This window comes from Leptosomus discolor, chromosome 13 (genome assembly GCF_034619465.1).
Source record: "Leptosomus discolor isolate bLepDis1 chromosome 13, bLepDis1.hap2, whole genome shotgun sequence".
Lineage (NCBI taxonomy): Eukaryota > Metazoa > Chordata > Aves > Leptosomiformes > Leptosomidae > Leptosomus > Leptosomus discolor.
The window spans coordinates 8,734,833-8,751,668 of NC_141403.1; the positions used below are offsets into that span (position 1 = coordinate 8,734,833).

The 16,836-nt window shown below is 44.0% G+C and overlaps 1 protein-coding gene across 1 annotated transcript; it reads right to left on the reverse strand.

The window, feature by feature from the left end:
* Positions 1-9,504: 9,504 nt before the first annotated feature.
* On the reverse strand, positions 9,505-15,874 carry CYP7A1 (cytochrome P450 family 7 subfamily A member 1). The gene is made up of 6 exons (XM_009960554.2): positions 15,795-15,874; positions 14,216-14,456; positions 13,015-13,628; positions 11,550-11,680; positions 10,419-10,594; positions 9,505-9,804 (listed from the first exon to the last, which is right to left on the reverse strand). The coding sequence occupies exons 1-6, from the start codon at positions 15,872-15,874 to the stop codon at positions 9,505-9,507; spliced, it is 1,542 nt and encodes a 513-aa protein (XP_009958856.1).
* Positions 15,875-16,836: the final 962 nt, after the last annotated feature.

Below are 16,836 nucleotides of genomic sequence, written 5' to 3' on the forward strand. Positions count from 1 at the left end.
GCCCTTCAGCCCTTGCCTCTGCTCCACCTGCACCAGGAGCCTCAGCAGTTGCCTTGGGTCTTCTGGAGGGCGCCCAGGCATCTGCCTCCTGCACTGCAACGCCTCCGCTCGGAACCTGATGTCAGCCACCTGCAGATAGCTCTGCTCTGCAGAGAAGTGTCTCTCTGTATGGCTGTATCCAGCACCCGAAGCATCTGGCTAAGGTTTCTGCAGAATTCCTGATGCTTTATCGTATCACCGGATTTCAGGAAAGGTCCTTTGACTACAGTCTCTTTACGGGCGTAGGAGAATCTCTTCTAACTCCAGACACGCAACCTCAGTGGACAAAGTTGGTTTGGTCTGTTTACACAGGTTTGCTGTGCCTAAATAATACCTGTAAGAAGGTAATGTACCAGGAGTGTGAGGCACAGTTAACAGAACTTGTATCATTGACTGGTGCTTGCATCATTAATGGTTTCCCCTGTCATTTTTAAGATCAGCTTTTAATCCTCATACGGATATTATTCCTTATTCCACACTCTGGGAAATAAAATAGCCATGAAATGAGTCAGTTCAATGTGGAGGATGTATTTTCAGAAAGGTCCCCCCCTTGGCTCTTTGCCTTTCCTGAGGCTTCGCCTACTGGGGCAGAGCAGCCGAGCTGAAATGTCGCATCAAGTGGAGAGGACGTCTTTCTCCCAGCGTAAGGAGCAATTATCATTAAAGAAGGGAGCAGAGCTGAGCTCACGGTTGGTCAGCAAGGCCCAGATCTCCTCTCGCCCACTGATGCAACCCTTTGGGCAATGTTCCTCACCCTGTGCTTCAAACTAGCTGCCCAAGCTCGTGGTGGTGAGGGGTGATGCTTTTGCAGGCACCGAACGGTCACGTCTGTCCGCAGTTCTCTTGCAGGCTCTGGTTTGCCAGGCCGAGAAGGGACAGGGGAGCTGGCCCTGATCTCTACAAACCCAGCAGAAGGCAAGCCTGGTGTCTTGGTTTGAAAGACAGGTGTCTGTGGAGGAAGGCAGGAGCCTCCCTTGAAATGGAAAGTGCAACCCCCTTCCCTCCAAATAATTATAATTTTGAAATTAACAGGCCTTCAGGCAAAGATATGGGGAATAGGAATAACAGTTGTTTACTAATATATATAACACAAGGCAGGGAAAAAAACAAACAACCCACTGGTTTACACTGACAGAGTCAGGAATACAACCTGACACCCTGTTAGGGTGGCAGTAGCAGTCCGATAAGATGCTGGCTGCAGTCCTCCTGAAGCGATGGATGTAGTTCTGTGGAAGCAGCAATCAGGTAAAAGAGTCTGGTCTTCCTCCGAAGGTCCAGTGGTAGGTAGGTAGCTCTTGTCCTCTGGAACTCCAGTGGGGGGAAAAGCTCCTCTGGGAATCCAGTGGAAGAAGGCTGCTAGGGTGTTCAAAATCTCAGTTTTTATTTGGCATGGACTGCTTGGCTCCTCCCCACCCCCTCCCCGGGCGGAGCATCTCACAATGGGATGGGGAGTCGTGAGGCAGTTCCTTGATGGGCCATTAACAGGAGATAGCCCAGGAGCGAGTTATCGATGGGTCAGGCGATAAGGCATTGTTGTGCCCAGTAACAGGAGATAGTCCAGAGGGGGGAGGCAGGGAGCACCGCCCCACCTGGTCTCAACAGCTCTTGAAGATGGTAATAGAATATTTTTTTTTTCCTTTTGGCACATTTTACACTGTAACCCAGGACACCTGGCCACGGTGCAGCCGTCACGGGCACGGAGGCCTCCCAAAGCCCTCCAGAACCCAACAGAAAAACAGCTGTTTCCTTGGAAAGTGCTGAGCACTTGTAGGTTGCGCACTTCTGAGAGCAAGTCCTTCACTTAGGGGCCTTACACAGATCCTGAGGAAGCTCTGCTCGTGCTTGCCGTACTCCTGGGTACAGTGGACCTCATGCAATACCTAGGGTGAAGTGGACCTCTAGCCTCACCTTTTCCAGCCTGTGGTCTTTAATGATGTTCTTGGGTATGTTTATAAGTCTCAAGTCTGCAGTTACTGGAGGCTGAGAGACATCTAATCCCCTTCCAATCAACTATTACAGAAATGTTACTGAGAAATAATTACACTGGTCCTCACACGGAAGAGTCCTCAGGATTGATTCAGTCAGCCAAGGTGTTTTAATCTGTCAAAATCTCTGTGGGATCCTGCTATCTGATGAGATGAATTTCAGAAATTACTGTTATCTTCAAAAAGATAAGTAGGGTCTGTAGGATCTTATGTGTTCATGAATTATGTATGTGTTCATGAATTATGTAAAATGAACATATTTTAATTTAAAAAACCTCTGTCTCTTCAGTGACTTGCTCTGCAGTGACCTCTCTCTCTCTTCATGACACGTGGACCACTGAAAATCGTTTGATTTGAACTGTGTCCCACTGAGTTGTCTGTCTTGGCAGAAAACAAATTAAAGTCAACAATAGTTAGCGAGCTGAGTATTTACACTGACAGCAGTCCATTTAATAGTATGTAACCTTTTTATTCTTTAGTTCTAAGGTTATTACAAGGCAGTGAGTGCTTTTACCACCAAATCTCCTGTGTGCAGGTAGATAATGAGGGACGGTCTGCAGGCGTAATTCTGATCTTTACCAGGGAGCGCAGTGATAGGACGAGGGGTGATGGTTTCAGGCTGAAAGAGGGGAGATTGAGATGAGATCTGAGGCAGAAATTCTTCCCTGTGAGGGCGGTGAGGCCCTGGCACAGGCTGCCCAGAGCAGCTGTGGCTGCCCCCTCCCTGGCAGTGCTCAAGGCCAGGCTGGATGGGGCTGGGAGCAACCTGGTTTGGTGGGAGGTGTCCCTGCCCATGGCAGGAGGGTGGCACTGGGTGAGCTTTAAGGTCCCTTCCAGCCCAAACCACTCTGTGACTCTATAACATTCTATGATCAAGGCCCTCTGTATGATGTTTAACTGTGTTGACCTTATTGTGGTATAAATGAAAGCAGATCTTGGTCCTACATTCAAGCTGCTGACATGCGACTCCAGCGCTCTGTGTGGGTCGCAAATGGCGAATACCTATTTGCACTGCTGTCCACTTACACCAAGACCATGAAAAGTATCTTTTGAAGCATCCTATTGTCAACTAAGCTGTAGTTATCACTAAAATTTATTTCATGCTTCCAGGAAAAAATAGCCCATGACTTCCCCTCTTTTTCTTTCTTTTTTTTTTTTCCTTCAGAAACTTGCATGAAAGGTCTTGCTGTGAACACCAGTTTATCCTGGTATTTCTACAGAAAATCCAAAAAACAATTTAAGAGCTTCAGGTAGGACTTGAAAACCTTTGTTCAAAACCACAGTCACCAAAAACACTGTTGGCAAGTGGAAGAGCGACTGCCTGAATGGAGTGGCAGCTCTGTTACACAGGTGCCTGCAGTTCTGGTTCTCTCTGAGCCCAGAAGGGCTGTAGTTTTGAGTGAGAAGAGCAGCACTCTGCACGCAGCTCTGACCCTCAGCCCGTCAGGATCTGTGGACCAGGAGATCCTCTCCCTCCGCCACCAGGGAGCTCCTCAAATCAAACCTCGTAGATCAAGTCCCCACACAGCACAGCGTCAGCATCTTCCCTTTAAAATTTGGCTGGGATGGTTTTACCTTCATCCTGTCAAGCGGTTCCAGGCTGAACCTTAACCCTGAGAAAACCATCATGTTGCAGAAATCACCAGATTTAGGATTTTAGGATGCTGCTTAGAAATCCCCTTACTTTTCCCATCTTGATTTGAATATCAAGAATTCTAATTAGTGGATATTAGTAGGAGAGACTAATGATTATTTTGGGAAAATAAGTCTCAAATGGAATAAATAATCAAATATAAAATAAAATCTGCATTGCCAACGCTACTAGCATACCCCTGTAAAGTCCCAGACCTAAGGTATTCATTAACCAATGATCTGTTAGTGGTTAGAAACAAGGATAATATGTTATAGTCCAAGATGTCTGCTAGACAGGATTTATGATGATACCCATTGTGTATAATCTTTGAATCATGACCAAAGTAGGTACAAGCCAAGAGCCTGAGAGCCAAGGACATGTTCCTAGGCCATACACAGTCAATTTGGGGAGTGGTCGAGACTTCTGACTCATGGACCACCTACCCACATTATACCCCCTACTCAAAAGGGAACAATAGAAGACTATGACAGAGGCTGTGTGCTAATTTGCATCAGAAGCGAGAAGAATCAATCATCGAGCGAATGAAAATGAATATGCATTGTATAGACTGAATATGTATGAATTTAATATATATATATTTGTTGATTGCAATGTGCAGACGGTTATCTTTGGGAAGGATCCCATGTCCCCGGTGTGCATCGTTATTAAAGGACGTCTCTGCTTACCTAACTTTGTGTAGAGGAGTTTTTCTTACCACTGCAGATTTGCAACAACCAAGTGTGCTGCAGCTCACAAGGGCCAGGTCCCAGCCGCTGAGAGCCCCTCCATGACTCCAAAACCTGCCTCCGAGTGTGGCAGCTACTGCTGCTGCTGCTGCTTCGTGCTCACGTTGCTGGGAAGGAGCTGGTTCAGCCTGCTGGAGGCAGGGGACTCCGCCCAGGGTAGTTTTACACCCAGCAAAAGCTCACCTGGGGTAGTCTCTCTGCGGATGAGTCCCAGCTGGTGAACATCAGCTACGGCCAGCACGGTTTCAGAAATGTAAAACTGTCTTGTTTTCTGATCACGTGTCTTGTTCCATTAGTAAGGTCATCACGTCACCTCCAAGAACTCCATGATGAGGTAAAGACTTCTTTTAGCCTGAAAACTGTAAAACATTTTCACTGCCTTAGATTCCACCTGCTCAGCCAACATGCCTCTTTCTGCCGGGTTGTGAGCCACCCGCTCTCACTCAGCCTTCTCTGTCGTGCTCCTAATCCCCACAGCGCTGTGCAGAGGCCCCTGGCTAGCCCAACACAGAGCTCATCCGGGCCCAAAAAAGCTTGAGCCCTTAAACTCCTTGGTGTGCCTAATCTCAGATGGGCTTGTGCCCCCCTCGGGAGGTACCCCTCACTCTTACTCCCTTGGCGGGACCAGCACAAGGTTAGAGTCGTCCCCTGGGGTGTGGTAGAGACTGGCCGCAGTGCCCTCCTCTACCTCAGGGACTTCCATCCCATGTGGAAATTGAATCTTTTCTCAGCTAAGAGAGCACTTTAGCTATAAGGGTACTGTCGCGCAAATTGTCCTGTGGAATCTGTTTGGCTTTTCAGAGAAAACAGGCTACAGCTTCCCCGAGCAAAGGCGTGAGTGCCTGAGCTAACCTAAGGGTTAGGGTTCTCACCTGGGGGCGAGGTCTTTGCCCCCCTTCTGCCCATACCTCCTTATGCATTTTACATGATGTGAAATGCTTACACAACCCATGGCAGAGGCTGCCTCCTTCCCACCAGCCTGGATCTGCCCGATATTTTTCTAATTGCTCTTATGGTCTTTAGTCTTACATTTTTGCTCTCCCAGCTGAAGAAAAGTCCTGCTATTAGGAGAGGCAGCAGAGAGAATTGCCCTCTTATAACCTCAGGGTGTCCATGACCCTGGCAAGGCAGATGACTATCGATTGCAGAAGTACTTGATTACATTAGCTGAGGCACAGCAGCCACAGACTTTGTACCCTTTTCTCCCCTCGCTTGCATCGGTGTGACCCCAGTAGCAGGGGTTTAACTGAGGTTAGAGATTTAGCAGCCGTGCCAGCAAACTAAATACTTCTATACAGCGCGATACACACACAAAAAAAAGAAGAAATCCCTATCCAAAAGTGTTCAAACTGTTCAGATGATGTTCGTCTTTTATCACAGAGTGGAAGCATCCTCAGGGGGTGGGACTGGATCTTTTCAGCTGCGTAACACTTGATCAGCGTCAAAAAGTGGTGTTGCTCCACCAAGTCCTCTGAAGACGTGCGATAACTCCTCCTGTCGCGGGAGTTCCAAACCGGGCAGAAAGAGCTGGTCACCTCTGTGCTGTTATACACTGATGATCAACCTGCAGGTTATGGGTCCAGCCGTCCATGGATGTCCATTTTAGAGTATGCGGACCTGTGTTGTTGTTACTACAAGATAGTTGCACTGCATGAGCATCTGGGGGTTCTGGCCATTCCTTAGTCATACCTGCCCCAGCAGGAATACACCTCTTATCTACTGCACTTGGATCTATTAAGATTTCTTTGAAAGTTAAGCTTTGTCCTTTGCATATTGGAGTAAGTAATTTTTAAAGCAAAGATGTTCTTCATACGTATCAATATGTATTACACATTTTGAAAAAATTACAGTTATTTTGATTGCAAATAGGCTTTTAAGACCCTCAGTTTAGATTATTTCCATTAGAAATTCGTAGAGGTCAATGCAAGCTGCAATGAAGCACTTTTTGCTCTAGAATGTCAACAATTTCAGCACTGACTTCAAAGCCAAACAGAAATTTGTAAACAGCAGTCCAGCCTGACAGAACTTCACAATTTTTATTTGCTTGCTCTTCATCTTCTTGGTGCAAAATTGACTGAAGGCTATAGACAAAACCTAACGTGTTTGTAGCATATTTATCTGGTACATTCCAAACATTAACGTCTGATCTAATCCTCACTGAAAAAACAATATAAAAATTAAACCCCAAACAGAAACTGAAGCGCCTCCCTATATCTCTGCTGCAATGAAAACTGGGGCACGGTTCCCCCGGCTGAACTTCTGCTTAAAATGCTGAAGTCCCTGTGAAGGGAGTGAAGGACCAGAGAGCCCACGGCAGTATCTTTCCTGGTACCTCCGTAGATCTGACCATGCAGCAAGTATCCAGAAGGAACGAAGAAGGAATACAACAAGGGGAAGAATTAGTTGTTGAGGGAAGAGTGGGTCTCAGAGTCCCGGGAAGGAAAACAGGCATCTGACCTAATGCCCACGCTCTCGGTACGGTGGGGACGGCTGGGTAGTGAGATCGGGGAGCCAAGCACAGCCCTGAGAACGTAGTTCCAGTGGGCCAGGATCATCACACGGCAGGGGAAGGGGGAAAAGTACCAAGTAGACAAGGCAAGAGCGGAGACGCTGGCTTTTGATCTCCTGTGCTGTCTCTGAGAGCATCGACACTTGGTGACAGAGTCGGTCACCTCCCCGCAGTGTTCAGGACTCGATTTTAATCTGCAGGGTGAATCCTGTGGTGTTCTTCCTTCCCCTCAGTTCTCTGCTGTCGGAATCCCTCGGTGTGTGAGCTGACACAGGCAGGGCGCGTAGTCACTGCTGTGCTTTGGTCTTTCCCATGGCAGGGCAGGAGCCTCCAGCACAACACGATGCCTCTGAGTCTACCACAGGCCTGTGTTGTCTCAACACAGAGGTTCTGCGTGTCCAACACACAAGGCTATGCACCGAGCAGTACGACAGAGGTGGTTTTCCACAGCTACAAATCACCCGAGCGTGTTTCCAGTCCTCCTCGCCGATCTCCTGCTGCTTTCCCACACTTGGGTAGCTGAAAGTCAGAGCAGCTCTAGGAGCTACTGAATACTTTGATTTCTTATAGACCGAGGGAGCTGGAAGAAACATTAAAGCACAGCCAGAGCCAGCTGGAGCAGGCAGTTTGAAGAAGACGAGAGGATGCAAAAGGTGGCTTAATTTTCCAGGGAACCTAAAATTAGTTTAGCGGCTGTCTTCTTATCTTTTGTTATCTGCTGCTGTAATTCTGTGTTGAACTGCTTTTCATCAAGGAAGGGTAGTTTGCTTAAAACATTGCATAGCCTTGCTACCCTCAAAACCCGTTGTTTTAAGCAGGATTTGTTTAAGAAAGTGGGAGTAACTACCCCAACACCCTAACGGTGAAAATACGTGCCAGGGCACATGTAATTATGATAACGTCAGGCTTTCGTGTGTTCTCTGAGTCAGTGCCAGCTTACATTGAATGTGCTATAATGTGTATAAATCATACAAAAATATAATTGACAGAAGTATGAAAACAAGCTGTACATAAAGGCTGGATACTTCCCTTCCCAAAAGAACCAATGGAACGATTCAAGACCACTTGCATTATATGTAATAGTTTAATATTTTATGTATTGCAAATGGTAACAAATTGGTGATCTCTGCTCTCCTTTGAAAATGAAAAAAAAGATTACATAAAATTACAAAGAAAACACACAGCTAATAAATAACCACACACTACAAAATCTTTTTATTTACCTTTGAATGTTTAGCACAGGGGATAGTGAGAAGAGAAATGAGTGCACAATTTGAAGCAGTCCTAGGGCTCAATCCAAAATTCCATGTTTAGGGAGAGCTCTGTCAGCTAGGCCGGATATCTCGCCAGCATGTGAAATTTGAAAATATCTAATAGTCCTGAGTGTTGTCTTCTGTGATGAGACTCACTTTTGAGTCAAGGACAAAAAGCCAGACCCTAAGTCCTTAGAAATGTACAAACCCAGGAAAACAATATTTTAAGTCCACTTGTTCTTTTCATTGGCAGAAGGTAAGAAAACCATCTCTTTCAGCCTGAAGATGTTTCGTTAAAAAAAGGACTTTTGTGACTTATCTGTCCATCCATCATTTGCAGCAGAAAAGGACAGGGCTGTTACAGACAGCCAAATTATATTATCCCTGGAACGATTGCTCTTGTGGACATGCCACTGCTAAAAATGAAATACGTGGGCATGCTACTCGTGATAAGTTTAATTGAACGGCTCTAGGAAGAACTAAGGAGTATGACCAAGGGGGGCTTATGGAACAGTGGTGCAAAATCCAGCCAGAACCACTGGTGAATACACAGTGGCTATTTATCACTCCATACTGGCGTTGGAGCTGGCTAGTTTAAAACTGGCTTAGGTGGCTTCAGAGGAGTGCATAAATCTTGGGTAATGTTAAGACATTAAACCGACAAACAGTCTAGAGATGCATTTGGTTCAGCCAAAAATCATTTATTTTAATACAGTCACAACTTTCTGAAGTTTATTACAATTAATGTAATATAAGTTTTGTAGTTTCACTAGAACGTGAACATTTTTGTAGGCTTTCTTCAAGTAATTTTCTAGTTTTTCATAAAACCATAAAGGTACTTCCTCAGGAAACTCTCCCCTCCCCACCACAAAGCTGCCTTTATACAAAAATTTTCCTTCACCTATGGGGAGAACCACCGCCCACAACATTTCAACCACCAGAAAGGATAAGCTTTAGCTGTAGTTGAATTTTGACAATTATTTTGATTTAGCTGATGAAATTCTAACTAACTTGTGATGAAATTCTAACTAACTTGTGGGAAAGTATTTGTTGACAGAAAAAAAAAAAAAGAGAAGTACTGTACACACACAAGTCAAAATCTCAACTTGCATTTCAGAATGGTTGTACCAACACAGTGCATTAAACCCGCGACATGCTGGCACCATAATGGAATAGGTTATGCATTTTCATTAGACTGATGGATTTGCATCTTCATATAGATTTTCCCCCAAGACTTGCAACATTTCATTTGCATACATACATAAAATATATATAAAGTATATGTTATACAGTGTATTTCTATAGTACAGAGTTTATATGTGTAATATAAAATACATATTCATAGGCATTTCAGTCTATACCTGAAATCAACGTCATTGGCTGGTTGCAGAATACCCAGTCCTGCACGGGATTGATCTAAGGAAGGACATTCCACGTTATTGTCCACAAGCTCTATCTCAAAATATGAAAAAATCAAAGCTAAGAATTGTTTAATTTCATGGACAGCAAATAACCTGCCAGGGCATTTTGCTATGCCTGTCCCAAAGGGCATATAGTAATACTTCAACTTGTGACCCTTGCGGTAGAAGTCAGTCTTTTCTTCTCCATTCTCATTAAGAAAGCGATCATATTTGAACGCCTGTAATGAAACCCACACAAGAGTTACTCGCTATTTGAATACCCCCAAAGACTAGACAATGCCATCAAGACACAACATGCAGGCTGGGAAAGAAGAGCCTCTAGCAGTAAGCGTTGTACAGCAGTGCCAGGCCCCACAGGGCTGTTTGGAGAGGGTAGCCCCTGAGAAGTTCCAGTACATGGGACATGATCCCATGTTTTTTGCTGATAACTCTCCCTCTCTTTTCTGACCTCTTAAAATAAGGATTTTTAACCTGAATCCTTGCTCAAGCAGCAGAACTGGAAGATTTCTCATTATGTGCCGTTGGGAAAATATTATCCTTATCCTTGTCCGCCCTCCAACCCCCCCCTAATGGCAGTGGATGGAGGAAGCCAGGGAGTAGGAGACTGCCTTGGGCTGGCAGCACACTTTCTGTTCACACTAAAACACGTTTTGCAGGTCGTGCTTGCACTGACTTTTTTTCTTCGTCTTGCCTATCACTACGTCTCCAGGTGCCAGGGCAGACTGTCGAGTACAAGAGACACCCAGCGGCGGGGCGCCCCGACAAATGCCCTGTTTAAAGGCACGTTGGCTTCTGCTAGAGCTCAGTTTAATGCACTTTGGTTAACACTTACCAAGGGATCGGTGTAGATTTCTGGATCAAAATGCAACAGCTGAGGATAAAGAGCTACAATGTCATCACGGCGAATGTTGTAAAAATCGTTCTCTAAGTGCAAAATGAAATCCTCCTTGGCAACGCGCAAAGTCATGGAGGCACTCGATAGCCTCATCGCCTCCTTGATGATGCTGTCTGTCGGGAGAGGAAAAGGAACGATTACCATGGAAATAGGATGTGTGTGTCCTTGGGGAGGTCATGCGTTTTGAACTACTTCAGACCCATTATCAAACCCTGCATTTATTAGCAGAAATATTTTAATAATAACTTCCTAAATGCCTAAGAAAGTATCTTTCTCATTTCTTCTTAGCATCATTATCCCTTCTGCAGATAACATCGAGAATATAATCTGCTTTTTGCTAGAAAAATACTTATACTTGATGCAATAGAATATTTAAAAGTGAGACACATTTTTCACTCTGAGATAAAGGACAAACCAGTCAAAACTGGAAACATCACAAGAAAAAGAAACAGTGCAGTGATCAGGATTTTCTGAAACTTTAAGAGGTGGTGCATAGAAACCAGTACTCAGAAAAGTAACTTTGAGGGTTTTTGTTTCAGTATAAGCTGATTTGTTTTTAAAAAGCAACAGTAGTTAAATGGAGACATTTTCGAAACTCTCTGTAACTTGGAGACTTTTGAAAAATGTGCCTGTAATTTGAAAAATATTAAGACAAACTAAAAGTGATGGTATTAGAAGATATTGCTTCACTTCATAAGCCTGGGATATCAAATTTGGCAACACCCTTTTATTTGAGCTGAAGTCATTGCTAAACAAAGTATTGCTCTGAATTATCCGTATTGCTCTGAATTATCCATGGGTCTCCAATACAATGTTATATAGCTGCATACAGTATTGAGACATGCCATCACCCTCAAAAAAGTGCTATTCATGTGAATTTTGATACTCTCAGGACCACCTGGGACACTGGGAAAGACTGATTGTGTTGACTATTGCTAAGGAACATACAGGGGTTTGTTCCAGTCTTCGTTGGCTGATTCCATAGTAATTCTGTAGCAAGAATTTATATGGCAACAAATAGAAGACGGTGAAAATTGTGGGGTGATTTCTCTGTTAAAATAACCATACCCAGTACAGGCATATTATCCAGCTGTTTGCGGTTCAAGGCGATACGTTTGCCATCTAAGCTGATCTTCTCTCCGGCACCTTCCAAAATATTTTGCACTTCTTTGGTAGCAGCTCTCATTGCTTCTGGACTCCTAAGATCAAAAGAGCAGAATTATAACATAATTTTACACTTAAGAATGCTTTAAAAAGGGGGTTTGCCATTAACTTTCTTCCTGACTAAAATTTAGTTTGTTAGCTGACAGGTACAATCTTCTAAAAGGAAAATGTCGCAGCAAAATGCTGCAATTGCCGTTTTCCATATGTCTTGGCAAAGGTACGATAACTTCAAGAAAAGGAAAAGAACCCCAAGTATTTGATTCTGTCTCCAGTGACAAGTGGGACAGACTTGATGTGCGTGACTCAGGTAAGAAACAGTAATGTCGCTGAAAAGCAATGGCAAGAATAAAAAATACAACAATCAGTTGTAGGTTGGGAATGGCCCCACTGCAGGCAGAAAGTTTAGGAACAGGATTATAGATCAGTTTTATAACATTGCTTATCCTGGGTGATGTCCTGTTATGTGGCAGTGTTCTGTCTAGCTGAAACGAATCTTCCTAACACTGACAGTCCACATAGTGCCTGTCACTGTCTAGCCTTTCTTACAGACACAGAATATATGAGCTATGGGAAAATGGATATGGATAACAATAGAGGATGCAACAGCGTCTTGATGAAGGCATCATCAATCAGGGCGTTAAAAGACTCCAAGGCCAGAAGACCTAAAGCCAATGAATGCGTTCTTGGAGTGAAAAGTCCTAAAGAACCTCAGATGTCAGCACTGGCAGGCAGACATGAGGGTGCAAGCCACTGGCTAATGAAAAACGTCAGCAATTTAGATACTTACTTAAGAGTTAGTCATGCTGAGGTAGATTATACTCCAGAGGCCCACTCTCAAATGGGCACTTAATAGTACTGTCTGAACCGTGGACTCCTCTCATGAGTAACCAGCTCAGCAGCTGCAGGCTACACTGCAGCCTCAGTAGGATCTATCAGCGTATAAACTATTTTCTATTATCTGTGAAACTTAAAGCTCGTCTTGCCTGATCCAGTGAGATGGTCTAAAAATGTCTGATCATACTGGGAGCCTTCAACACAATTAATGTTCTGACTGCAACCAGCACTTTCAATGTCATATGATGTAGATTTACTCCAAAGTTTTCATGACAAAGTGTAGCATTGCCCTGGAGTGTGGTTTGTTGTTTTTTTTTTAAAAAAAAAAAACTTCTACAGAATTGCTCTGTGGTTCACAGACAAGTGAAGGGGATTTCTGTGGAAGTACAGAACAACACACCACTTGTGTTGTAACCAGTAAGATTTTTGACACTGCTGAGGTATCAAGCAGTGGAATTTGCCTGCATTAATGAACTGGTTTCTGGAAGATAACCAACATTTTTCTTGTTTGGAAACAAGACGCACTGGGACTTACTTAAGAAGATAGAACAAGCTCCAAAACGTGGCGGGAATGGTGTTGGCTTGTGAGGCCCAGAGCACCGCCACGTGGGTCTTTGCTTTTTCCATGTCATCGAAGGTTGACAGAGTGTCATTCAGGAACATGCGGAGGGTGACAAGCTCAGAGAGGTTGTCCCTCTTCCGGAGGTTCTTGTGGAGGAGTGCCTCTCCCAGCTTCTCACGGGCGCTGTGGGCACTCTTAAAGAGGTGGATAGGCAGCCCCGCCACGAGGGCTGGAAAGATCCTGTCGAATTCCTTGAAGTTCTCGAGGGCATTTAGGATATGAGCTCTCTCAGTTTCCTGCTTTGCTGGTAGATTTTTGTCATTATTTGAACTAAATTCTTTACCAAAAAGTGTTAAAAACCCAGACTCGAACATCACCTGGCAACAGAACGTATAAAGTCCTTCTGTCACCCAGGTATTAGGCTGAAGTTTAGATGTTCTTGACTGCAGCATGACGTACTGTAGGTTTTCCATCATTGCTTCAATGAGGGCATTTAGGGCGTTACCTTGAAGGGTTCTAATGAAAGTCTGGTGAAAATTTTCAGTGGTGTTTCCCTCTGCTGGGTCAATGCTACCGTGCCCAAAAGCCTGTCACAAAACAAATTGTATGCATGATAAATAAGGCCTGTCATAACCTTGATGATAAAGTTTAACAGAAGCTAAAGCCGAAGTTTACTTTCATAGCTCACTAGAGGGAAGCATCATAAGGGCTATTAATACTAGAACTGATACTTTCTCAGTGAACCACAGCAGTTAAGTAGGCAAATGAAAATAGATTTGAATAGATGCTCACAAATAAACGGCCGTGGTTACCTAGACCTTCATTCAACTCCCACTAACGACAACAGGGGCCTTTTTGCTTACTTCAGAGTTGGGCTGAGCTCCTGCTGTGTTGCATCATTTTTTAAGGCATTAGGACTGAATCTTAGTAGTGAGAACCTCCTGAAGGAGGTTTCAGCTTCAGCAAGCTGTATTACCACTTTGCAGATGCAAACTTCCTTTCCATTCAAGAAAGGCAAAAAAAGACCTCAATGTTTTAAACCAATGACAGCGCAGAAATGTGAAACCAATTCTATTTCAAAGGCACAGTTATGCTATAGGGATTAGCTGGGCACATCTGTCATGCCAGCAGATGCTTTGCATGTTAGACGTTAAAACCATTTTTAAAGCAGTACCTTGGCTGAAGTAGCAAAATGGAACTTTTTCCAGTCCAAGTGCTTTCCCTGGCGTATCAATGCATGGTACGAAAAAGGGTCAGTGAGGAAATGAATGTATTTCCCCGCTACTCGGCAAGTGAAGATGTGGCCATGCTTCTTCTGCTTTTCTCTGAGGAATTCGAGGGGGTTGGCACCAAACTGCAAGGCACAGCCCAGGTACGGAAGGAACCCGTTTTCAAGTGGTGGCTCACCTCGTTGCCTGCAAAACAGAAACCAAAGCTGAATTTATAAGTATGTACAAAGATCTCTCCTCCAGGATACCAGGTAAGTCAAATACTGGTGCTAGCCTTTTTGTAACGTGAAAAAATGCAAAAAAATTCCCTCAACCAAATAGTATATTGACAAATAATTTTCTCAACTTTAAGGACTAAGCCTATTGTGAGGTCTATGGTACGTAAGAAAGAATAACTTTAACAGCCTGCATTATAATAAACATAATAAACCACAGTTCGATGATGTCATCTTTCTTTTCCCTAGATCAGGAGTGTATTTTCCACCTGTTTAAATGCAGAATTGGTGCCATTAGCTAGCATGCATGGTTACATCATTGTCCCATAAATGAATAATCCATCCCACTTAATACTGTCTGATACATTCTTGGGCAATGCTATCCACGGTTTAATTTGAATACTAAGCGGGGGTTAGTCTTTTGGTGTAGAAAGGTTGTTATTATTGGCATAATCCCATTTGGACCAGATCCTGCTGAAAACAGTGGGAATTTTGCCATGAACTTCAGTCAGCACAAGAGTTAGTCTTTCAGGCAAAGTGTCATTAAGCACATGCTTTAAGTTAAGCATAGGCTTAAAATGAAGCGTATGCTTAAATGATATTTTTTATTTCAAGTCAGAAAACTACTTTCCCGCATGGCTGCTAAAATAACTTTCAGATAATACTTTAGCTTTTCTAATAAATTCCTATCAGTTATTATCTGAAGTTGACTACTTTGTTTTGTTAACTATTTTCACCTTTTTTTATTAAACTTACTCAAAGTAAAACAAGAAATGACTGCTGAAAAATACAAAATTACAATAGGTAAGCAAATTACTTGCGCCTTACGTAAATGTGCCAGTAGGAATATGTATTTGACATAGTAAGGTACATAAATATCATCTGTATTAAACTGTGCTACTAGATATGATGGAGTGATAATATGAAAATGTTTGTAAGTTGGTATTAAACTATAATTAGATATAGGTAGGTATTAGCTGTGATTACAATGCAGGTAAAACTATAGCCCAGTACTTTAGGAAATCAGAACATGTATATTCACATTCTAATTACCTCCTTTACGCACAGATTTCTATCTACAGCTCTATCTAGCTATTTCCTCACTATTATTAAAAAGCCCATACACAGAAATTCTACTGTAACACAAATGTCTCGAAAGACCAGACTGCAGTGCTGCCCGTGCCCGCCTGCACCTGTCCACCTGACAGGCTCAAGACTACACTTCTTTCGGTTACAGCTATGTACACAGTGTGTCTGACAGCAATAAAGGCTAGGTACACTGAGATGCATTCACAAATAGTTTCCTTACCTCCTCCTCCCCCCTAGAAGAAACCAAACCCCCCAACAGAGCAGTATCACAGTTCCCCAGATCCACGATGCTACAACCATTTCTGGTAATGCCCCGAAATTTCCAAGAGGAAAACTGGTAACCACCAGTACGGCAAGAGCAGTGTCTGAGACTGATGGAGAAGGCAGGTCGTGATTTATATACAGTAGGTCACCACTGTATCTAATGGCACTCAGTCAACCCAGCAAGCTATTGATTAACCATTTCTGGAGAGAGCCCGTTCTGTCTCTGCTCTGACATCTATCTACAGAGATCTTCGCTGGATTGATGTAGACAGTTGCAGACGTGGCCTTGAGCTGATGTTGCCTATGAGCAGTGGTTCCAAAGTAATCAAACAGCTGTAATAGCTGATAATTTGAAGGTCCATCAGGTATGTTTTGGCCTATCCTGCAGATTTACCAATTGCAGTTTATAGTTCAAGTTTAGCAATATCTGACATGGCTACTGACAGGCGTCCAGAGGGCTCAGACGGGGCTAAATGGTGGCTGCAGTTTGTGTTGGCCTTCAGCTGCTGGCCTGCTCACCCCTCCCTTCTCCTTCTCGTGGCCTGCCCTGGCTCTGGTGTGCCACCGCGTGAGGGAACGGCGGGCCTTCATGGAGCCCGCTCAGGTAGCACTCAGCGATGGCTCGTTAGTCGTTCAGGGCCTCATTTGTTCCTAAGAGACAAACTGATGGGTTTCGGTCACTTTTTCAGGCTCGCTTTTCTACCAGTTTTTGTTGGTGTCCCTACAGCTGTGTGATAAACCGGTGAAGACTGGGACCTTTTGCTGGCCAAATGGAACACTAGGCTGAAGGCATTGAGCTGCAAAGCTGGCAGATGGGAATATTGTCCCAGCTTCAGACCCAGGAAGGCAGTGAGGCACAGGGTAGCTGTGCACATGCCATTACCTTTGAGGCAGTTTCTAAGTTGCTACACTGAAGAAATAAACTCTTTTTACAGCATTGAGGGGTGCCCTTGCTTAATCTAAAAGCCAACTCCTTTTGTGTGTGAGCTCAAGATCCA